Raw genomic sequence first — 24,478 nt, forward strand, 5'->3', positions numbered from 1 at the left:
ACATAGTTGCTGTAAATTTAAATTATAGTACAGTATGTAACATAAATAACTTGCACACTTACACAGGTCTTCAAGGGCTGATACACCGACATAGAAGGAAGACTGTGCACATTATACAATGGTTATCAAGAGGGTGAATTCATAAATATATATTATCCAAAATCTCCCATCACCTAACAGCAAAAAACATACTGTACCAAGAAGAAATTTCATTATATAAACTTAACTAATCTTTTCTCTTTCGCTCTTTAAATTTAATGATTTGAAGCAATTCATATTCAAGAGCAACACACACTGCTAATATTACATACTTGCTCTGGAGTGAGAGGCCTGATAGTTCACTCTGGAAAGATGATTGTTTTTCTCGGAGTGAAGCAAACTGAGATCGTCTTCCTTCAATACCCACCAAATTTGCCTGCTGCTGCTCTTGTGCCTGCCTCTGCTGACTCTGAAAGGTGTTTGTCACATCTGTCAGGGTCAGCGACCTGTTAGGAATGCAAGAAACACAATGATGTTAATCACCATAATTTTGGTCATCAAAAGTGCTTTCACACAATATCCACTCCATATGTTTAACACAAAAGCTTTAACATCACAAATATATGCACTGTATTGTACATCATCATCAACGTGTTTTCTACCTTCATAAAGTGGCGAGGTATCATTCCCCTCAAAATAACCAGCATTGAATGCAATGAAATGCCTGGCGATGAGTCACAATAATGTGGCTGAAGAAATTATGACCAAACCAGGCATCAGAAAATAAAGAAACGACGACGTTTTGTTCCATCCTGGACTATTATCATGTGATTATGGTCCACAACTTGACAATGTTCCAGGACGGAGCAAATTGTCGTCGTTTCTCCGTTTTCTGACTGAGTGATTTGGTCATCAGTGAAATGCCTCCTTCTAGTAAAGCCCCAGTGGCTCCCTGGAACTAACTCATTGATATTGCTCGTATCTGCTAGGTCACATCAGTTGAGGGAGTTCTGTTTTGCTTACCTGAAGCATTACATAACAACTGCTAGGTTCAAAGAAAAAGAAAGCTCGAAACATCCAAACAACTCCCCAAACAATTCAATACAATGATCAAAACATTAAAAAATACAGTACCTCGAACCCATTAGTACTAATAACCCCCACCAGGCATCCCAGAGCCCCAGCCAATCCCCCCCACATCCCCAACCAGTCCCCCACACCCCCAGCTAATCCCCCACATCCCCAACCAGTCCCCCACACCCCCAGCTAATCCCCCACACCCCCAAGCCTACCTTCTCAGGTCAGTTCTGGAGCAAATGAACAGTGATGCAAATGGTAGGGGAGGGGGAGGGGGGGGACAGGGTGTTAGAGTGCCACCGGAGCTTTCAGAAACAGGCATTTCATTTCATTCAATGCTGGATATTTGGAGGAGCCCCTCCCCAACCCCTGGTGACTCCCTGAAACTAACTAATCACAGGGAATAAAAGCAAGGGACTTACCAGAGAGGAGAGATAGCAGGTACTTAAGTGAAGAAGAAGGCTTGGAAACATGGCCTAAAGCAATGCAAGAATGACAAGAGGTCAGGACAGTGACCAAATACTGGGCCACCAAAACCCTGTTAGACGGCCAAAACCATTAAACCCAAACCCAAGACATGTTGGAGAAAACCACAGCAAGAGCAGTGTATTTGCAGACATTATGGGCTGGGGTAGACAGCAGGCTGACTAGATTTAATAACCATGTGGAAATCCTGGGAAAAAGAGAGCTTTGGAACAGGGAACCATGGAAACAGGATCATCCCACAAAACATCCACTAAGGCAGCACCAGTGGCATACAGGTAGCGGTGAAGAGCCGTCACCGGACACAACAACTGATGCACCCCCGGCCGAACCACCCAAGTATCAACCACCAAAGATGCCCGATGACTCATTCTTCACCAGAAAAGGAGGAGACAGCTGTAGATGAAGAAACTGCCACCTGGGCCAAAAGAGCAAAACCCCTACTTCCAAGGAAGGGCATGAAGCTTCCCAACCTGACAGTTGCAGGCAAGGACCAACAAAAACAGTCTTAAGAAAGATATCCCAGACCGAAGGAGGAAGACACAAACTGAGGGGATGAAAGAAATGCCAGAACATTGTCAAGCAACCAGGATGGCTCAGAAGGAGTAGGAGCTGACCACAGGTGAAAGAAAAGGCCCAAGACAACTTGCAGAATGAGGCAACAATAAGAGGCAAAAGTATTAGGCATGAGATGGCGGTCAAGAAACAACCACAACAAAAAGAACAATACAGCCGGAACAGGAGACTAAGGAAAATCAATGGAGGGAGAGAAAAAGTGAAACAAATGCCAAGCCATTTTATACTACTGCCTCGAAGACAAATGCAGGTGGGGCACCAATACTGCAAGCCACCTGCTCACCACACAAATGGCGATAGACATGCATAATAAATACCAGTCACAAAGACACGAGGAGGTTGAACCAGCGAGGTATATCAATGGACCGATCCACTGATTGAGGAGCCATGGAAAAACACCCAAGGACAGACACCAGGCTAAAAAAAAAAGAGCCAGAAACCAAGGATAAGCCAGCTACCAAGGAACCAGAAGGATCCCCCAGCCCAAAAAGACTTCAGTATGGACAAAACCTGGAGCAACAACTTAACCGGGGTAAAAGATGTATGAATTTCCACCAGTCCAGTTGAAAGGCATCCACCATGAGAATCTCGCGATTGGGAAATAGAGCCACATAGGAGTGATACGCCAGTTCCACACTGATGAGAAGAAATCCATCTCAAGAAGCCTGAACATCTCTCAGACCAAATGGAAGGAAGTATTGATGATGGTCCACTCCATGGAAATGGGATGGTATCAAGGTAACCTGTCAGTGAAAATACTGGACGCACCCCTAAAGTGCAGAGAACCAAACCCCCAAAATCCAGAAGCCCAACTGTATTTAGTGTCTATCGCCACAGGGCAAAGACTGAAGTGACTCCCTACAGTTCAGACAATGGACCACCATGGAGCAGTCAGAGTGAAGCTGGAGCATGGAGCCCGGAGGAAACCAAATCCTCCTCAGTGCATGCCACATAGCTACAAACACGTGCATTGTGCTGTGCCCCTGAAGGAACGAACCCGACCACTGACCTTGGGCAATCTGGTGAGCACTGGTCACATAGCCCCACCCCAAGGCTGAGAAGATGTAGCCTAGCCCTTAACCTTGTAAAGACATGGGAAGCCAAATTCAAGTTGAAAGATAGAATCTGAGAGAAGTAAACTCAACATGTCACAATAAAACCTAACCAGTCCCTGAACCTTGGATGAACTGGGATATGCCATTGAATGTCCTTGAGGTTTAGGCACATCATCCATGATCCCACTTGTAATACCAGTTGAACTTGGGCCACAGTGGTCATGTGAAAGGTTGTGCAGGGAATGAGGCGATTCAAAACTGAATGATTGTGGATGAACCAGACGTCTGCCGAGTCTCGCTTCAGGACTGAGACACCCAACACAGGGACAAAGTCACTTTGACCATGTCTGAAGCCAACCAAGTTGCAATGACCTGATGCAGCAGTGGACAGGACTCTTGACCAGAGAGCTCCGACCTCAAATGAGGGAGAGGAAAAGACCAATTCCACCAGAGGTCGTGGGAAACAAACAAAAATGCCCATAATCATGGGAGCAGGAGTTAACAACATGGGCCAGACACCCCTCCCTAACACTGCCCCATCAAAGAGGCGAACTGCAAAGGGGTCGGCATTGAATCACAGGAGGCGCCATCTCTCTGGGGTTTAAAAGAATGGTGCCAACGTGCAGAAGAGGAACCTGCCACAGGAAGCACAACAGCCAAGGAAAATGACTCCACCTGAGACCTTCACCAACCAACAGCAGGCATTGCCACAGCTTTACCAGACTGCTATATAAATGCGCGCCTATCATGATGGAACAACCTTAGTGCAGCAGGTAACTGTCAACAAGCCGAATGCAATCTGTGACTACAATACAAACATGAAAGGTGTTGATCACTTTGACCAAATGATCTAAGATTATCACTTCACAAGGAAAACTCACAAATGGACGAAGAAAATGACCTTCTATTTTGTGAAAATGGCTATCTACAATGCTTATGTGATGTACAACTACTACACAACAGATAGAAGGACTCCACTAAACATTTGTGGGCAGGATTTGGGAGTGTAGCTGGAAGGCGTCTGGGCGCTCACTCGCGGCTAACGCGTGGCCCGTCTTCAACTCGGTGGGTGGAGCGTGACCAGGTTTTTTATTTTATATGCTAATATTCCTCTAGAGAATTCTTTTGCGAACCCATTGATATCAAAATGAAAGACCTAGGACGAAAATTGAGGTGACCAGAGTGAAAAGAGTGAACACATTTTATCGCTTTTGCGCCCTCCTGGGTAACGCGTTCGCACTTTCTCTGTTTGCTGCGGGTAATTAGCCAGGCTTTTGGAGTTTATATGCATTTAGTGCTGTAGAGAATTCTATTGCGAACACAATGATACCAAATTTAATCTCATAGGACGAGAATTGAGGTGACAAAGTTGAAGAGAGTATACACTTTTCAGAATTACCGCGCGCTCCCGTGAAACGCTGGGACCCAAATTGCATAGTTGAGGGGTGGCGCGCTGGGTGCGCCAAAGTGTTAAATTAATGAGTGACTCAGCACCGCGTCGTCGCAGAGGAATCGGGAGAAAAATGAGTGACTAGAGGTTTAGTCGTTGGCGGGCGAAAGTGTTAAGTTTGTTAGCAGTATCCACGTTTGGACTCGATGCAGATTTTTCTTAAATAAAGTATTACTGTACTGTACAGTACTTTACAGTATGGTACAGTACAGTACAGTGGAACCTCGGTTTTCAAATGCCCCTGTTTTCAATTTTTTCAGTTCTCAAGCTCAATTTCCTCTAAAAATTTGACTCGGTACTCGTGGTTTGCCTCGGTGCTCGAGTTTGTTGATACAAGTATGGGCTGACTGAGCGCGTGGCACGCTCCAACGAGAATCCTCAATAAAGGTAAGATATACTTGTACATACTGTAGTACAAAATATAAGTAGTAGTATGTATAAAATGTATTTTTAAGTTAATATTTTTGGAGGTGTGGAACAGATTAATTCAATTTACAATACTGTATTTCTTATGGCAAAATTCGTTTTGGATTTTCAAATTTTTGGTTTTCAAACCGTCTCTGGGAATGGATTAAATTTGAAAATGGAGGTACCACTGTATTGTGTAACACTTGCCTAAATCTTTTACTAAATATTAACCACTATATGCTTTTATAGACATTTACAGTTCATTAAAAAAGTGCATAAGCATAATTCCATCCAATAGTCTTCTCATTTACAACAAAATGAGTGTCACATTTCTCTCTTTTCAGTACATAATGCAATCTGCAATATCTTCAATGTTTTTACTAAAAATTGTAATTTCCAAAAACAGTTTCAGAAATAAAGTCATATCATAATTGCCCTTAATGCAGATACTGAAAATGGATGTTACTCCATTTGTAACTCACCTAGGTAAACTGTGTGACAGAGGTGGGTGATGCAAATGGCCAATTAACGATGAAGTGGTCTCTTCAGTTATGCTCTTGCAACTCGCTGACTTGAAGGTTGGCAGTGAGGCAGCAACACCACCAGCAGTAGTAACAGAAGTTACTGAAGCATCAGCCAGTGTTAGACGTGATGCACCGCTGGTGGTAAGTGAAGAGGTCACCAAGGATTCCGAGCCACACATGTGTCCAGCTGCAACATGTATACAAAAGTTTGGCATAAGCATGTGTGGGTGTACACCTGTATCCTTATGGAGAGAGAGAGAGATATCCTTGAAAAACGAGAACTAAGTGGATCACCGACAAAATGGATAATGTGGGAATTACACACAGAGATCAAGAATCTTCAAGAAATAAAAGGAATATCTCAATACAATACTACTACTAATCCTGAAAGAATGAGAGTTCTTTATGTGAACGAGAAGCAAACACCTCTATATAAAAAACTAAGTAATTTCTAAGAAAGGAAAACTAAATGTAAAAGGCAAGAGATATGGAGGAGGGCCGTGTGTGTCCCCCTTGTTCATGAACCCTTAATCATGTTTATTCTGTCCTAATCTGCTCTATCAGTTCCCCAGAGAATTTTATGTTTGTTAACCTTGTCTCCTCTAACTCTTGTCTTCAAGTTATGAGGTTTAAATTCTTCGGTTTTCCTCATAACTCATATCCCTAAATTTGGATACTAGTCTGGTAAATCTCGGGACATTCTCCAACTTATTTTTTAACAAGATAAGGACTCCACACTCGTGTTGCATATTGCAGGATTGGTCTGATGTTATACTATACAAGATTTTGAATAGTTTCTTATTCAGATTTTTAAAGGCAGCTATGTTGGGCAACGTTGTATACAATGCTGATGATATCCGTTTAGACTTTCAAGATACAGTGTAGATTTTAGAGCAGCACTGATACAATATTTTGATCAATACGGTACAGTATTGCATTATTACTTATACCGATACAGTACTTTGATTCAATCAAGACCTCAGATACTACATATGTAGTACATTTTAACTCGATAATTCTAAAATGATCAAGGCACAATTATTTCTGCAGAATCTACTAAATGAAGCTTGTGTTAAATGGACTCTGTAGGAGTAATTGTTGATTAAAACTAAAATATCAATTCCATAGCTATTTTTCTATAGCTACTCAGTCTTGGGATGGTTTGGAGCAAGATGGCTGACAGTGCCACCATACTGAATTTGAACCTTTGAACAGAATCATAAGTGCCTTAAAAGAATTTGATACCTTCCTGTAGAGTATGAAATATGTTACAATACATTCGAGGAGAGCGCGCTACTGTCTCCTAGGGAAGGGAGAGCAAGATACCGTCTCCTAAAGAGGCAAGCTACTATCTCCTAAAGAGGAAAGCTACTGTCTCCTGGGGGAGGGGGGCAGGAGCAAGCTATTAGGTCTCTTAGTGAAGAGCAAGGTTCTGAGTCTCCTAGTGGGGGGAGAGCAAGCTACTAGGACTCCTAGTGGGGTGTAACCCTATAAATGGTTGTACTGTATTTAAATATTCACCGATACAAGAAGAGTCAGTTCACACACAATATTGGCGGTGTCAGGTTGTCAGGTCCTTACCATTTCAAAAGTCACACCTTTTGAATGTTATTGTTCACATGTTGGCCAGAGGTCAGAGCCTGTCAAGTGACCTCGACTTGTGCTAAGCTGGTAATTGCAGACGTTTGGCTTTGTTCTTCGCATTAAACAAGCCCCTGTCTAGGTGTAGTAGGAGGATAGCCAGACGCTATCTCCTGGTAGGTGGGGCTTAGCTCCTGGTTCCCTCTTATATACTTGAGGAGTTGTACATCGAGGTTGATAGAGAGGAGTTGCGCTATACCAGAGAGGTTCCAGCAGTAGCAAGCCAGAGCCTACACAGGCCTGTCCCAGGCCAGCAGGAGGCTTTGACTATCAGCCCCCCAAACCTATGCGCTGGATGTTCACACACAGCTGACTAGAGCGAGTCTGGGAACATCCAGAGCATAGGTTCGAATTTTTATCAAGACCCTTGCGAATATGTTCATACAATCATACTTTCACAAACTCGCTCATCTTTACCCACCTCCAGTCGGTTTAATGACTCACCCTCGGCACCTAGGTTGAGAATATCCTCAGTCTGGTCATCTGCAGCGGCGGTGCTGATCCATGATGTGTCCCCCTCATCTTCGTCACTGGCAGGAAAGAAGAACACAAGCATGAGTATACTGTACTTTAGTGCACTTAATGATAAATACTGGTATGAGTGTAGCTACCAAGGGAAGAATCCAGTCCAGCAATGAGGAGGCCTGGTTGAGGACCGGGCCGCAGGGACGCTATGCCCTGAAACCATTTCAAGGTAACCTCCAGGTAAGGTAACCATGTCCCATCGCTAGACACTACTGAAGACGAGAGACTCTCCCCACCACTTCTCTGGAGTCTCCCCTCGCGTGCTGCCTGCCGGACCCTTCCCCTCGCGTGCTGCCTGCCGGACCCTTCCCCTCGCGTGCTGCCTGCCGGACCCTTCCCCTCGCGTGCTGCCTGCCGGACCCTTCCCCTCGCGTGCTGCCTGCCGGACCCTTCCCCTCGCGTGCTGCCTGCCAGACCCTTCCCCTCGCGTGCTGCCTGCCGGACCCTTCCCCTCGCGTGCTGCCTGCCGGACCCTTCCCCTCGCGTGCTGCCTGCCGGACCCTTCCCCTCGCGTGCTGCCTGCCGGACCCTTCCCCTCGCGTGCTGCCTGCCGGACCCTTCCCCTCGCGTGCTGCCTGCCGGACCCTTCCCCTCGCGTGCTGCCTGCCGGACCCTTCCCCTCGCGTGCTGCCTGCCGGACCCTTCCCCTCGCGTGCTGCCTGCCGGACTCATTCCCCTCGCGTGCTGCCTGCCGGACTCATTCCCTCCCATGCTGCCTGCCGGACTCATTCCCTCCCATGCTGCCTGCCGGACTCATTCCCTCCCATGCTGCCTGCCGGACTCATTCCCTCCCATGCTGCCTGCCGGACTCATTCCCTCCCATGCTGCCTGCCGGACTCATTCCCTCCCATGCTGCCTGCCGGACTCATTCCCTCCCATGCTGCCTGCCGGACTCATTCCCTCCCATGCTGCCTGCCGGACTCATTCCCTCCCATGCTGCCTGCCGGACTCATTCCCTCCCATGCTGCCTGCCGGACTCATTCCCTCCCATGCTGCCTGCCGGACTCATTCCCTCCCATGCTGCCTGCCGGACTCATTCCCTCCCATGCTGCCTGCCGGACTCATTCCCTCCCATGCTGCCTGCCAGACTCATTCCCTCCCATGCTGCCTGCCGGACTCATTCCCCTCCCATGCTGCCTGCCGGACTCTTCCCCTCCCATGCTGCCTGCCGGACTCTTCCCCTCCCATGCTGCCTGCCGGACTCTTCCCCTCCCATGCTGCCTGCCGGACTCTTCCCCTCCCATGCTGCCTGCCGGACTCTTCCCCTCCCATGCTGCCTGCCGGACTCTTCCCCTCCCATGCTGCCTGCCGGACTCATTCCCCTCCCATGCTGCCTGCCGGACTCTTCCCCTCCCATGCTGCCTGCCGGACTCTTCCCCTCCCATGCTGCCTGCCGGACTCTTCCCCTCCCATGCTGCCTGCCGGACTCTTCCCCTCACATGCTGCCTGCCGGACTCTTCCCCTCACATGCTGCCTGCCGGACTCTTCCCCTCACATGCTGCCTGTTGGACTTTTCCCCTCGCATGCTGCCTGCCAGGTTCTGGGCCTCCCTTGCCAAAATGTGCCAGCTGTCACATTTGTAGTTACCAAGGATGATTGACTGTAGTAATTACATTCAAAATAGAACTCAACATGGTCTCTCTTAACAGACTTCACTGCTTTCTTTGCTGTACTAAATATATACTAGTGACAACTCAAGCAAAGGGAGGATTCATGAGCTCTTTAAGGCCTCAAATCAAAATTTTCAAAATCTTGTACCGAAAGATACAAAAGTTCTTTAGCACCAAAAGAACTCTGACAACTTCACTCCAAAATAGGGAAATACTGGAGTTACCAACTATACTCGTATTTATTTTGTTATGAAAACATAAAAAGCAATCTAATTAATTAAATACAAGTCACTGGAAACTATATACTGCACAAAGTTATATCATTAAGTCTGGCCTCGGGCCGGGCTTGGGGAGTGGAAGAACTCCCAGAACCCCATCAAGCAGGTATTATCGAGGAATTTATAACATTACTTGAGTGTCTCGTGTAAAATAGGGAAGGAACACACTGCTGTATATACCCCGAGCTTGTTAATAATAATAATAATAATAATAAATTGCATCTTTGTTAGTTTCATCAGATTTTTTTAATTTTAACACAATACTCTAGTAGGCTTTACAGCGGTGCTATTAAACATGCTGATATTTGTTTATGTTATATATTTTAATAATAAATTAGTTTTGTTTAAATAGGAAACAGGTAAGGAAACTATATAGAGCTTTGGTGTTTCCAATGATACCAAACAAATTGTTGCAATATTTGTTTAAATATCTAAAAAAAAAAAAAAAATAAGTTTACATATGGTTTAAAATAAAAACCAGTGTTTTTAAACATGCTAATTCTCTAACTAATGGTTTAATATCAAAGAAATATACATGTGAAACCACTTTGTATAGAGTCAAGTGTGCCATAGTGGGATTTCCGAACGCACCTGACGCCAGACTCCCGGTGCGCAAAGCTCTGCGCCTTTGTCACCAGCTGACTAGTTTGTTTACATTCGTTGGTGGAAGGTGGTGGGTGCTGCTGCGAGACCAGACCAGACCGACCCATTTAGCGGCCTTGCCTAACCTCAGTGAGCAAGATGCCGTTTATGAAGGGTCGAGCACCAATCCGGCGAACACTTCAGTACCTGAATGCGTCGAAACTCGTGCTGCGAGAGAGAGTTCAGGTGCGGACAACTGCGCTCGGCCGGCCGGGCTGCCTTGCTGGCTGGCTGGCCGACCATCCCCCACACTCCCTCTCCGCCTCTCTAGGCCTCCTCCGCTCCCCTTTAACTTAGTTATTGGATTATTGATCTGGCGCCTCTAAAGTCTATTGTTTAAATGTTGAGCTACGGAGTTACGCTTCTCTATTACTTACGCATTCGGTGCCATGATAGGCCTGGGGTCAGCTAACTGGTCGCAGAATTCTATAATAAGCCATTAATGGATATTACTGTATACAATTCTTCGGTACCATTTTAAAGAGCAGACCAATATGGAAAACAAATGGCAATTTTTATTTGTGACAATTAACTGGAGAATCAGTCTCCTAGAATGGGGGAAGAGCCACATGATCTCCAACTGGAGAGGGTTCTGTAAGACTGGGAAGAGAGCACCACAGGGTCTCCTACAAGGGGAAGAGAGCATCACAGGGGTCTCCTACAAGGGGAAGAGAGCACCACAGGGTCTCCTACAAGGGAAGAGAGCATCACGGGGTCTCCTACTAGGAGAAGAGAGCACCACAGGGTCTCCTGCTAGGAGAAGAGAGCACCACAGGGTCTCCTACTAGGAGAAGAGAGCACTACAGGGTCTCCTACAGGGGGAAGAGAGCACCACAGGGTCTCCTACAGGGGGAAGAGAGCACCACAGGGTCTCCTACTAGGAGAAGAGAGCACTACAGGGTCTCCTACAGGGGGAAGAGAGCACCACAGGGTCTCCTACTAGAGAGCACCACAGGGTCTCCTACAAGGGGAAGAGAGCACCACAGGGTCTCCTACAAGGGGAAGAGAGCACCACAGGGTCTCCTACAAGGGGAAGAGAGCATCACAGGGGTCTCCTACAAGGGGAAGAGAGCACCACGGGGTCTCCTACAAGGGGAAGAGAGCATCACAGGGGTCTCCTACAAGGGGAAGAGAGCACCACAGGGGTCTCCTACAAGGGGAAGAGAGCACCACAGGGGTCTCCTACAAGGGGAAGAGAGCACCACAGGGGTCTCCTACAAGGGGAAGAGAGCACCACGGGGTCTCCTACAAGGGGAAGAGAGCACCACGGGGTCTCCTACAAGGGGAAGAGAGCACCACGGGGTCTTCTACAAGGGGAAGAGAGCACCACAGGGGTCTCCTACAAGGGGAAGAGAGCACCACAGGGTCTCCTACAAGGGGAAGAGAGCACCACAGGGTCTCCTACAAGGGGAAGAGAGCACCACGGGGTCTCCTACAAGGGGAAGAGAGCACCACGGGGTCTCCTACAAGGGGAAGAGAGCACCACAGGGTCATTTGTAAGAAGAGAGTTACTACCTCCTTGTAGAGGTAGAGAACTGTTCATGATCATTAGGTAAAGGTTCAACTTGGGATGACTAGTTTCAATCAACTGATGGCTTACTAATAAAAGTTGTTTCCAAATTCTCTATTATTCTCTAATGTGTGGGTTTGTTGTGCAGTTTGTTTCAGCCACATTAAAGATTTAATCAGAAGATTGTAACAGTAAAGCACAAACATAAACTCCCTGACTACTAAAATTATACAATTAACTTACCTCTATGAGTATAAAATATCTACAATTTTGAATAGTAAATGTTAAGTACTTTATATATATATATATATATATAATATACAGTATATATATTAGTAGATATGAAAATTTAACTAATATCCCCATTGGATCTTTTTGCAGTTGGTGACGTTAAATTACAACACAATTGGAGACCACCATAAGGGACTGCAGGAGTTTGTGTTCTGGCACCTACCACAACTACAGTATAAAAATCCAGATATACAGGTATAACAAAATGGCATGTTGAAGTCTCGACCAAACTCTACTTGTTTTTGAGAGGTTAAATCGGCTATTGACAATTTAAAATATAACATAGGGCTTTTTGTTGTATCATTTTCTGTATTAGTAAACTGCATCTCTAAGTCAACCAATTATAAGTGTTTAATGAAATTGACTATTATAGGTAGGGACAGGTATACGCATGCAACATGGTATACCATCCTGTGATGGTATACCATCACAGGACAGGTATATGCATGCAACAATTAGTTAATTTTTAAAATGTGCCCCAGGCTAACATTGCTACCACCATTGTCATATTTAATCATATAACACAATGTGCGTTGGAAAAAAACAAGGTCTACCCTCCAAAACTTGAGAAGAGTAGCATGCTCTAGATTAATGGACCAACTCATTGTGAAATTTTATGACAGAAATCATTGAAGATTCGAATAACAGAATTTGAATATTGTGGCATAGCAAGTTATTAACTATGCTATTTCATCTAAGTCTTGACATATAAATGTATAGGTAGTGATACAATACAAGTTGTCTTTGCTTCATTTATGCAGACTTGTAGCCAAGTTAACATATAAAAAGTTTACAAGTACTGTATTGCTACAATTGAATTTATACAGTAGTGACTTAGCAAGATTTCACAGGAGAGAATAAGGTATCACAGGACACACTGAATTACATACAGTGCAGCACTATGTATGAAACTATTCACTGTAATCGAGCCAAGTAAAGTAGGTTACAGATAAACAAAAAAATTGAAGGCACATGTTGCACTTGCTATAGAAATTAATACAGTATAGCTGTTTTTAAAAAAAAAAGGATAATAATTTTTATTAAAAATAGCTTGATTTCTGCATTTTGCACATATTGTATCCAGTAAAGCTAGCCAATTTTTTATGTTAGGCATTTTATTCTTACATGGATTATCCTTTTTTTTCCAGATTGCCACTTTCAAGAACATTACCCCAACACCATTTATACGTATATTTTTAGACGGTGGTGAGGATGTCCTGATGGATGTGGACTCAAAGTCTCGTTCAGAAATTCATGATCATTTTAGGAAAGTCTTCTGCAAAACTGACAGCAAACTGGATGAGGAAGAAAGGGAGCGTGACAGCCTCGACAACCCAGCAAATTTTGGCTGGGGCTGTGATCGGCAATGCATATGCGAAGTGCCCGGCCAGGTACCCTGTCCAGGACTAATTCCATTGCCTAAATTCATGCGAGGCAAATATAAAAATGAATTACAATAGTTTGAGTTGCACATTTCAATGTGGTGTACAGTAATATCAAGACATTCTCTATCTGTTTGGTGTAGTAAATTTGTGTCTATCTAAAGTGTTAAATTTGTGTTTTGCTGACAAAGTATTAAACTTAAGTCTATACTTGATCCACTTGGTCTTAATTGCACCTATTTTTCTAATAAAAAATATGCATATATCCTGTATTTTATTTGCATCTTACATCAACAGCATTTACATATAAACAATGTTAAACTGAAAAATATTTTCAATGAAAACAAATAACAAATTTCTTAAATAGTAATGATTCACAATTAACATTTTCTGAATAAAGGAAATTGCAATACATTCAATGTGATGACAAATATTAATAATGCATGCCCCTTTAAGCATAGTAATTACTGCAGCCATACTAAAATAGATCTGTTACTGCACTACTCTGTTCACTGTATACTGCTCTATGGGAAAAGTCATGCACTTAAACAACATGAGAGCAGAATGCAGCTCTGGCCCCACCAGCTAAGCATCATGATCTATAAGAATGACTCAAAATGTATGAATCTTTTGTCCCTCCCCCAAATCTTGATCATGTTTACGATCCTACAAACAATACAATCCCATTAATAATATTTAACAGATATGAATAATGTTCACAAATGCAGATGGTATAATGAATAAGTTAGGCACTTATCATTGCAATTAAAGAAATAAAACAAAGGTGATGTAGGAGAAGAGGAACAGCACTGTTCTTCAAAAAGCACTATTGATTTTATCAAGTATCTATAGCCAAAGTGGGTATCAGTCTAAAGGTCAGAGATAAAGCAGCAATGGTGGTATGCGAGTGTGATCAGCTTCTGGCTCTCGGTGACTTTAATCACACGGTAACTGAGTAGGCAACAAAAATTCCCATGGAGGGAGACCATACAGAGGATGGAGATTATGGATAGGTATAGGTCCTGAAGCAACTTGGAGAAGGGAGAGAACAAACTAGCAATGTTAGACCTTGTGGTGTTCAATCCAGTGATGGGGGATAAGGGAACACAAGTACTGGGTGTCTGTGTGGGGTGGGAAACGAGTGGTGGGTGCCTGGAGGAGGAGGACGCCAGTGGTGGGTGCCTGGAGGAGGTGGACACCAGTGGTGGGTGCCTGGAGGAGGAAACCAGTGGTGGGTGCCTGAAGGAGGAGGACGCCAGTGGTGGGTGCCTGGAGGAGGTGGACACCAGTGGTGGGTGCCTGGAGGAGGACACCAGTGGTGGGTACCCGGAGGAGGACACCAGTGGTGGGTGCCTGGAGGACACCAGTGGTGGGTGCCTGGAGGAGGACACCAGTGGTGGGTGCCTGGAGGGGGACACCAGTGGTGGGTGCCTGGAGGAGGACACCAGTGGTGGGTGCCTGGAGGGGGACACCAGTGGTGGGTGCCTGGAGGAGGACACCAGTGGTGGGTGCCTGGAGGAGGAGGACACCAGTGGTGGGCGCCTGGAGGAGGACACCAGTGGTGGGCGCCTGGAGGAGGACACCAGTGGTGGGCGCCTGGAGGAGGACACCAGTGGTGGGTGCCTGGAGGAGGACAAGTGAAAATACTGGAAAACCTTTCATTTAAAATGTACTTTTCACCATGATTTTTGTAATTGGTGCCATAAGAAAGATGTAATTGGCTCTTAATGTGTAAAAGCAACAAGATGGGGAAACTGTCCGTCTTGGTCAGCCTCAAGTGTACACAAGTATGGGGACCAAAATATATGTGTTGCAGCGAAAACCTTAAGATGTTTATAGAGAATAGATAAGAAATGTGCGTGTTGCATAGAGGCAGTGAAGACCTAGGGTGTTGCATGGAGGCAGTGAAGACCTAGGGTGTTGCATGGAGGCAGTGAAGACCTAGGGTGTTGCATGGAGGCAGTGGAGGCCTAGGGTGTTGCATGGAGACAGTGGAGGCCTGAAGCGTGTCACAGAGCGTGAAGATGTAGTGTGTTACATGAGGCTACCAACTGTGATAACCTGGAAAGAGACACACAATAAAGAGCTCCACTCACCTCATGCTGTGGGGAGGGAGGGCTGCCACCCACTCGTCCACAGTGATGGGCGACTTGGGGGTAGGGGGGCGAGGGTGGGCGGCCAGGTGGGCGGCGAGGGTGGAGGTAGGGGTAAAGGTGTCCTGGGTGAGGGGGAAGGCCACCCCCTCCAGGGAGCCGCCCCAACCTGAGGCAGCACTGCTACTCTCCACCACGATGGCGGGCGCAGTGCTGGCCCCGCCGCCCACGCTCGTAGCTGCCGTGATAAGAATCCTGGGCCCGGCTCCGTTGACTATCCCATCGCTGGCCTCACTCTCCCCAAGACCGCTCATGCAGGCGCCCTCGCCACTCTCAACCACCTCGCCCTTCACCGCTAACGCCCCATCACCGGAATTGACCGCTTCACTCGACACTCCCGAGCTCTCCCCATCACCGAGGTCTGGAGGGGTCGCGTCCCCCTCCTCCTTGTGGGCATCATCGGGACTATCACTAATTAACGCGCTCACACTTTGTTCTTGCCCTCTCCGACTGAGGTCATCACTAATTAATGAGGTCACTTGTGGTTCTTGTCTTTGATCAAGGTCATCACTCGTTACCCCGGTGTCACACGGGTCACCTTGCCTCGGAACTACATGACCGGTAATCCCCAAGGTTACAACTGGTAATGGTTGTCTTTGATCACCACCAGGCGCTGTGGTTACGCTTGGCGCTTGTTTACTGTCATCACCACCAATTACCGGGGTCACACTTCCATCCCGGTGTCCATGATCAAGGTCCTCACCAACTGCCAGAATGTGACCCGGGTGTTTCGATACACTGTCAGCAGTCTGTAGGAGGCAAGAAGCGTCCACACTGGCGTCTCCTCCACCACCACTGCTGCTGCCACCATCACTGGAGGTGTGAGCCTTCTCTCCACCACTACTTGGTGTGGAAGACGTCCCTCCAACACCAACACCACCATCCTGCTGGCCAAGAGTCGCTCCCTCAGAGTCCCAGTCTGAGGCGGTGTGCTCCAAACTCTTGCCCTCACTGCCACACGTGCGTCTGCTGCCGCTACTACTTTCATCTTCACTGTAAGAGGCGACTCTACTACTACTGATATCCTCGCTATAACAAGAAGTTCTGGTAGCTCTATCACCATCTTCACTGTAAGAGGTTTCTGTGGTAGCTCTACTGTCATCTTCACTATAAGACGTGTCCCTAGTAAGTCTACTATCATCTTCACTAGAGGTGTGTGTGGTAGCTCTACTATCATCTTCACTATAAGACGTGTCCCTGGTAGGTCTACTATCATCTTCACTATAAGACGTGTCCCTGGTAGGTCTACTACCCTCTTCACTATAAGACGTGTCCCTGGTAGCTCTACTACCCTCTTCACTAGAGGGGTGTGTGGTAGGTCTACTATCATCTTCACTGTACGAGATGTCTGCGGTAGGTCTGTCATCATCACTGTAAGAGGTATCTCTGGTGGCGTCACCCTCATCACTAACCCTGCTCCCGTTTGTGTAACTGTCCTCGCCAGACTTTCTCTCGCCTCCGCCATCACCGGGTTCAGTGTCACAGCGCGCGTTGAGGGCAGCTTCTGGGGCGGCTTCAACAACTGCCTTCGCGGCACCGGCGGCGGCGCCCTCAGCGGTGTCGTCACCTCCGCCCATCATAGCTTCGCAGAACAGTTTGCGAGTGTGTGAGAGTGTTGCGCGGGGGCTGCTGGTGGAGAGTGGCGGCGAGGTGAGGGGAGAGGCTGACCCGAGGTCGTCACAGCACACTAGGAGCAGGCTGGCACGCTTGGCTGCGGGCTCCCCCTCACACTCAACACCGTCGTTGCCTCGCCGCGGCATCAGTGTTGCGTCTCTTGTGTTGCAGGTGGCTTGATCTCCGCTCATCACTCCTGCCTGGTGTGGCGCCACACCGCTCGCGGTCTCCGCCGCTTCCTCTGATCTTGCGGTGGCTAGATCTTCCTCTGATCTTGCGGTGGCTAGATCTTCCTCTGATCTTGCGGTGGCTAGATCTTCCTCTGATCTTGCGGTGGCTAGATCTTCCTCTGATCTTGCGGTGGCTAGATCTTCCTCTGTGGCGGGTCTTCCTACCGTGATGTCTTCGTCCAGTACCACAGGTCCATCCTTGTCCCTCACCGCCACCGGAAGAGCGTCATCGTCCTCCAGTGACTCGAGCTTGAGAGACCTGAAGATGACGGTGCCGGTGCTGGTGTCTCCAGTGTCGTCTGACGAGGTAGTGCCAGACGACGTGCTGGGGGACGACACTCCCACCGGCGACGTGCACACTGGTGCACACTCCCGCGCCTCCACTGACGTTAGGCTGGTGACCTCACTGCCGAAGACGTCACTGACGGACTGCTCGGTGCCGAAGTCCTCAGTTGAGCCGCGAGAGGTCTCTGGCGAGGCGTCGCCTGCCTCTACCTCTCCCTGCTGCTGGGTCCTCACGCGGTATGCTGCAAGCTGCGCGAGGCGAGGAGCTCTGCGGGATGCTGTCCTCGGCTCCTCTACTCCTCTTGGTGGCTCTACCCGGCCTCTTGCGCTCGGCGCGAGTGCGCGAGGTGAGGGTTGCCGCACGAGGCGGTGGTGGTGGTAGCGCTGCTTGAGGGCGGTGGTGAGGCAGCCAACACTGCCCTGGAGTCGTCGCCACTGATATAAGGTGGACGACACCACGCGGTTCACGCCCCTCACACCTCCGCCCTCACTCGCCACGCTCCCAACACTCTCCCGTCGCCCTCCCCTCTCACCCGACACGCTCCTCCTCTGCTCCTCCCCGCCCTCGCCGCCACCACCTCTTCCCTCCACTCTCGTGCCCTTCTCGCTGCCCTCACTTGTCTCCGCGCCACCGCCGACGTTCTCTACCGGCGAGCGTTGCGTGAGTGCGTGTGGCGCGTGGCCTGCAAGTTGAGTGCGAGTGGTGGCCGGTGACACAATACTCTGTGGCCCAGGCACGCCTCCGTTCGCGTCCCTGTGGTGGTGTTGAGGTGGCGATGGCAGCGGGGTTACGCGAGGAGGGGATGGCAGCGGGGTTACGCGAGGAGGAGATGGCAGCGGGGTTACGCGAGGAGGGGATGGCAGCGGGGTTACGCGAGGAGGGGATGGCAGCGGGGTTACGCGAGGAGGGGGCGATGGCAGCGCGGTTACGCGAGGGGGCGATGGCAGCGCGGTTACGCGAGGGGGCGATGGCAGCGCGGTTACGCGAGGGGGCGATGGCAAGCGGGGTTACGCGCGGAGGAGAAGGCAGCGAGTTTGCGTGAGGGCGTGAAGAGGTCGGTGGTAGGGCAGACACTGGCCTCGCGGGGCCGGCCTCCAGCTCCTGTCCCGCTGACCTCACTTCCGTTGCTGTGCTATCTCCACTATCTGTTTCCTCTACACCGCCGCCCGCCGTGCTGGCACGCCGCTCCCCATCCTCGCACGTGCTTGTGTCGTGTCGAGTGTGAGGGTGTGGCTCGCTATCTGGCTCCTCCGCCGGGGTGTGGCTCCTCCTCCAGGGCAGCTGGCTCTCGTCGCCAGATGGCTCCACCTCCCGGGCCTCCGCTGGCTCAGACCACCTGAACAAAATCTTCTTCAGCTTTTTACCCAGAGTGTGATAGTTTCTGCTCTGCTTGGTGGAGAGTTTGTCCAGGGCGGGCGTGCGCTGCGGGCGTGCGTCGGGAGGAACGTGCGCAAGGTGCTGGTGTCGAAGTGTGGGTGGCTCAGTGGGGTGTTGCTGTGTGGTGGAGACCAGGTTCGAGGCCTCCACACCTGTAAGCGTCACCTCCTGTGTCGTGGCCGGCCAACACCTCCCTGATATCCACCTGTAATCCGCCGCTATCAACACCCGCCCCCCACTTGCCGTTCACGTCAGCCGGCGGAGGTGGGGGTGGGGTGGGGTCGAGGGGCGGGGGCGAGTGGCCCACCACACTCTTGCAACACGGGTATGGGATCCCACACCTGGTGCCACGAGTCTGACTGAGTGCGGGCATGGGCGCTGGGAAAGTGGGCGTGCAGGAGCGACTCTCTCACCAGGCGTGGGGATGACCCCTCAAACTGGTGCGCATGGCTAGCAGCCTCGGGCGTGGGCGGCGAGGAGGGTGCCGTGGGCGTGGCGGGTAGAGCTGTGGGCGGAGTGTGGGCGCATGTGGGTGACGACGAGGAGGAGGAAGAGGGGGAGGAGAGGGAGTGGAGAGTGAGGGCGGCGGAGATGTGGGTGGGAGAGTCCCGCTCACACGTGTACTTCACCACGGAGGAGACCTCACCAGGCGACGACAACCTCCCGCATGACGGAGAGGCGTGGGCGGGGGCGGGGGTGGGCGTGGCCTGGGCGTGGAGGGAGTGTAGCAGACCTGACACGCGCCGCCTCCACCTCACACCTGTAAAATAAACAAGTCTTCATTTTCAACTGTCAAAGAAATTTAAGAAAAATAAATATAGGGGCTGAGTGTACTAGGGGGGGGGGGGAGCGTAGGGAAGGGAAGGTGGAGAGTGGGGGGAGAGAGGGTGGAGAGAGTGGGGGAGGGAGGGTGGAGAGAGTGGGGGAGGGAGGGTGGAGAGAGCTGGGGGAGGGAGGGTGGAGAGAGTGGGGGAGGGAGGGTGGAGAGAGCGGGGGAGGGAGGGTGGAGAGAGTGGGGGAGGGAGGGTGGAGAGAGTGGGGGAGGGAGGGTGGAGAGAGTGGGGGAGGGAGGGTGGAGAGAGTGGGGGAGGGATGGTGGAGAGAGTGGGGGAGGGATGGTGGAGAGAGTGGGGGAGGGAGGGTGGAGAGAGTGGGGGAGGGATGGTGGAGAGAGTGGGGGAGGGAGGGTGGAGAGAGCGGGGGAGGGAGGGTGGAGAGAGCGGGGGAGGGATGGTGGAGAGAGTGGGGGAGGGATGGTGGAGAGAGTGGGGGAGGGAGGGTGGAGAGAGTGGGGGAGGGATGGTGGAGAGAGTGGGGGAGGGATGGTGGAGAGAGTGGGGGAGGGAGGGTGGAGAGAGTGGGGGAGGGAGGGTGGAGAGAGCGGGGGAGGGATGGTGGAGAGAGTGGGGGAGGGAGGGGTGGAGAGAGTGGGGGAGGGAGGGTGGAGAGAGTGGGGGAGGGATGGTGGAGAGAGTGGGGGAGGGAGGGTGGAGAGAGTGGGGGAGGGATGGTGGAGAGAGTGGGGGAGGGAGGGTGGAGAGAGTGGGGGAGGGAGGGTGGAGAGAGTGGGGGAGGGAGGGTGGAGAGAGTGGGGGAGGGAGGGTGGAGAGAGCGGGGAAGGGGTGACTGGAAAGTAAGGATGATAAAGCAGCAAGTCAGTACAAGTATACCAACAATGACTAAGGCTCCACAAGACATCACGTTAATAATGTAATTAATCACAGAGTACACAATAAGCCCCACAGATGCAGTCTGACCGAACAGTAACTAAGGTCAGGCGTGCAGTATACGCTACACTTAGAACTGTCAAGACATTCCTGAATATCGCACCGCTCACTTGTGCCAACAACGAATAAACCAAGATGTTCAAAGTGGCGTATATTCTCTGCCTCACACAGGATGAGCAGCAGTGCCCCTCTAGTGGTCGGACAGGATGTGTGTCGCTGCTTAATCTCTCTCTATACATACCTTAAGCATGTATAGTATACCAATCACTGAGCCTCACGCACACACACGCACGTCTTCACACATCTTTGTGTATACGAGTCTTGGTAGATACAGGAAAAAGGGGCAAACATAGTCCCAGTCTACACAAATAAAGCAGACCCTCTTAATTATGTACCTGTATCGTTGACAAGTGTTACAATTTTGTTTTTAAGCCAAATAAGTAGAACATCTGGGGAGAAATTAAATAATAACAGACAGGCAGTATGGTTTTCGAACGTAAAGATCCCGTGTACCAAATCTACTTAATTTCTATGATAGAGCCACAGAGGTTGGGTTGACAGGAAAGAAAGGATAGTAATGGTTGGGTTGACTGCATTCATCTGGACCTAAAAAGGCTTTCGACAGTCCCTCATAAGAAGTTGTTTTGGAAACTATAAGATACTGGAGGAGTGACCAGGAGACTGCTGATATAAATAAAGGAGTTTGATAGAAAGATGAGGGCAGAAATCAGAGGCGTTTATCAGACTGGAGAAATGTTACTAGTGGAGTGCCACAGGGTTCAGTTCTAGCACCAGTAATGTTTACTTATCTATATAAGCCATCTACCAGAAGGAATACAGAATTATACGAATGTGTTAGCTCATGATGCCAAGCTACTAAGGAACATAAGAAACCATGACAATTGTCATGCCCTTCAAGAAGACCCGGACAAAAAAAGCGTATGCAGTAGCACTTGGCAAATGGAATTTAATGTGAATAAATACCAGTTATGGAATGTGGGATACAAGAAAATTGGTCACACAACCCACAAGTTATGGTAAAAGCTTCAAAGAGTTGTGATAGAGAGATGTAGCGGTGGTTCAGGATCGTAGACTGTCACCAGAGGACCACACACAACACTGTGCGAGGAGCCCGTGCTATGCTCTCCACCTTCACAACTGCTTTTAAATACATGGATAGTGAAAATATTACAGAAATTGTTCATGACCTTCGTGAGACTAAAATAAGAATATGCAGCGTTCGTATGGTGCCCATATCTCAAGACGCATATCAATGAACTGGAAAAGGTGCAAAGACATGAAACTAAATGGCTTCCGGAACTAAAAAAAAAAAAAAAAAAAAAAAAAAATAATATATATATATATATATATATATATATATATATATATATATATATATATATATATATATATATATATATATATATATATATATATATAAGGAGAGGTTAGAGATGTTAATGACAAAGCTAAAAAAAACAGAAAAAAAGAGGTGGTATGATCACTACGTACAAAATAGTAACATGAAGACAAAATTGACAGAAAAATTCTTGAAAAACTTTAAAAACAAGAGAACACAGATTAAAACAAAGGAAACAAAGTTATCGAATAAACATTATTCATTATCTGCCCGAAACATTATCTGCCCGAAACATTATCTGCCCGAAACATTATCTGCCCGAAACATTATCTGCCCGAAACATTATCTGCCCGAAACATTATCTGCCCGAAACATTATCTGCCCGAAACATTATCTGCCCGAAACATTATCTGCCCGAAACATTATCTGCCCGAAACGCTTTGCGTAATAGTGGCTTTAGGCACTGTATGTACTAGCTCTATCTATTAATCCAACAAACTTTGTAAAATCTCTTTATGTATGTACCTTACCTAAATAAACATTTATTTATTATTTATTTATTAGAAAGATGACGTGTTCCAGGAGAGTGGTAGACGGTTGGGCAAGTTAGGTGGTGATGGAGACTAAACCATGAGTAGTTTCCAAGTATCACATTACAGTACTTGGAAGACAGGACACCAGGAGCCTGCTGCCTCTCATCCTGTAACTCTCTTCATCTCTTGGGGTTATCTGGAGAGGATTTCGGGGCTTAGCGGCCCCACGGCCCGGTCCTCGATCAGGCCTAATTTTTGTTACACCCCCCCCCCAGGAAACAGCCCGTAGCAGCTGTCTAACTCCTAGGTACCTATTTACTGCTAGGTCAACAGGGGCATCATGGGTGAAAAAAAACTATACCCATTTGTTTCCGCCTCCACTGGGGAGGCGGAAACAACCTAACTACACTTAGGTAATTTACATACACTGGAGAAGGTTCACAGGTATGTCACTAAACTAGTCCCATAACTTACGAGGTATGAGTTACAAGGAAAGGTGGTGAGAATCGCACCTCACGTCGCTGGAAGACACAAGAGTTCAGGGGAACATGATAACCTCATACAAAATTCTCTGGGGAATTGATAGGGTAGATAAAATATTATTTAACACGGGTGGTACTTGCACAGGGGGATATGGGTGTAAGCTGAGTACCCCAAATGAGCCACACACACATTAGAAAGCACCTCTTCAGTGTCAGAGTAGTTAATCCTGCTTGATACCTGGTTGATGGGGTTCTGGGAGTTCTCCTACTCCCCAAGCCCGGCCCGAGGCCAGGCTTGACGTGTGAGAGTTTGGTCCACCAGGCTGCTGCTTGGAGCGGCCCTCCGGCCCACCACAGCCCGGTTGGTCCGGCACTCCTTGGAGGAAACAATCTAGTTTCCTCAATGAAATGTACTAGGCAGTGATGTGGTGGAGGCTGACTCCATACACAGTTTCAAATGTAGGTGCCCAATAGACTCGGGAATCTGCAGGCCAGAGGAAGTCTTCGTGACGCCAGAGGAAGTCGACGTGGCGCCAAGATCGCCGACTTCTTGTAACTTCAGTCTCCGCCCATTTCGCCTAACTTTCATATAAAATTAACTCTGAGTACAACATATAATTGTACACTAAATGAGTACAATTATCTTGACGTTTAACATTCATTACCAATATTGTGTCCAGGAAATTATTTGGTTCTTTCTCATCGAAACTGTTTACAGTCTTGGCTAAGTCTACGGAGCGACGCTGCCAGGTTTCAGTGTAATGGTCCTCCCTAAGCCCCCTTTATTTTATTAATTTATTTATTTATTTATATATATACAAGAGTAGTTACAGTCATGTACATTTTTCCCATCATGCTGCGGATGTGATTACTGAATGTGCTCGAGCCATATGACCTAACATATTCTACCTTTTAAGTACAGATACACAATTATTACAGAAATAAATGTGTAAAGTGCAATAAACAAAACATTCAAAGCAACATTGTCAAAACTGGAATAGCTTGATAACGGTCTCAGGACGGACGGAAACCGTCACATAACGGTCCAGGATGGACGGAAACCGTCACATAACGGTCCAGGACGGACGGAAACCGTCACATAACGGTCCAGGATGGACGGAAACCGTCACATAACGGTCCAGGATGGACGGAAACCATCACATAACGGTCCAGGATGGACGGAAACCGTCACATAACGGTCCAGGATGGACGGAAACCGTCACATAACGGTCCAGGACGGACGGAAACCGTCACATAACGGTCCAGGACGGACGGAAACCGTCAC

General features: G+C 48.4%; 2 protein-coding genes across 2 annotated transcripts in view; one reads left to right on the forward strand and one right to left on the reverse strand.

The window, feature by feature from the left end:
* The window catches only part of LOC123771238 (platelet binding protein GspB), an 87,803-nt gene extending 63,755 nt beyond the window's left edge, over positions 1 to 24,048 (reverse strand). Inside the window, 8 exon segments of the mRNA XM_069309713.1 lie at positions 312 to 485; positions 5,511 to 5,739; positions 7,638 to 7,723; positions 15,528 to 18,598; positions 18,600 to 19,345; positions 19,348 to 19,851; positions 23,432 to 23,606; positions 24,025 to 24,048. Coding sequence (XP_069165814.1) covers positions 312 to 485; positions 5,511 to 5,739; positions 7,638 to 7,723; positions 15,528 to 18,598; positions 18,600 to 19,345; positions 19,348 to 19,851; positions 23,432 to 23,606; positions 24,025 to 24,048 — 5,009 coding nt within the window.
* On the forward strand, positions 10,235 to 13,696 carry mRpS25 (mitochondrial ribosomal protein S25). The gene is made up of 3 exons (XM_045763462.2): positions 10,235 to 10,434; positions 12,140 to 12,244; positions 13,198 to 13,696. Exons 1-3 carry the CDS (start codon positions 10,348 to 10,350, stop codon positions 13,507 to 13,509), a joined length of 504 nt encoding a protein of 167 aa, XP_045619418.1. The 5' UTR covers positions 10,235 to 10,347; the 3' UTR covers positions 13,510 to 13,696.
* Positions 24,049 to 24,478: the final 430 nt, after the last annotated feature.

Source organism: Procambarus clarkii, chromosome 65 (assembly GCF_040958095.1).
Source record: "Procambarus clarkii isolate CNS0578487 chromosome 65, FALCON_Pclarkii_2.0, whole genome shotgun sequence".
In the NCBI taxonomy this organism is placed as follows: Eukaryota; Metazoa; Arthropoda; class Malacostraca; order Decapoda; family Cambaridae; genus Procambarus; species Procambarus clarkii.

What these genes read in the sequence shown, in the direction of transcription:
- mRpS25 (XM_045763462.2), top strand. Translation starts at nt 10,348, where the DNA reads ATGCCGTTTATGAAGGGTCGAGCACCAATCCGGCGAACACTTCAGTAC. An exon ending in TGCTGCGAGAGAGAGTTCAG is followed by an intron (nt 10,435 to 12,139) that starts GTGCGGACAACT and finishes ATCTTTTTGCAG; the next exon opens with TTGGTGACGTTAAATTACAA. An exon ending in ATAAAAATCCAGATATACAG is followed by an intron (nt 12,245 to 13,197) that starts GTATAACAAAAT and finishes TTTTTTTTCCAG; the next exon opens with ATTGCCACTTTCAAGAACAT.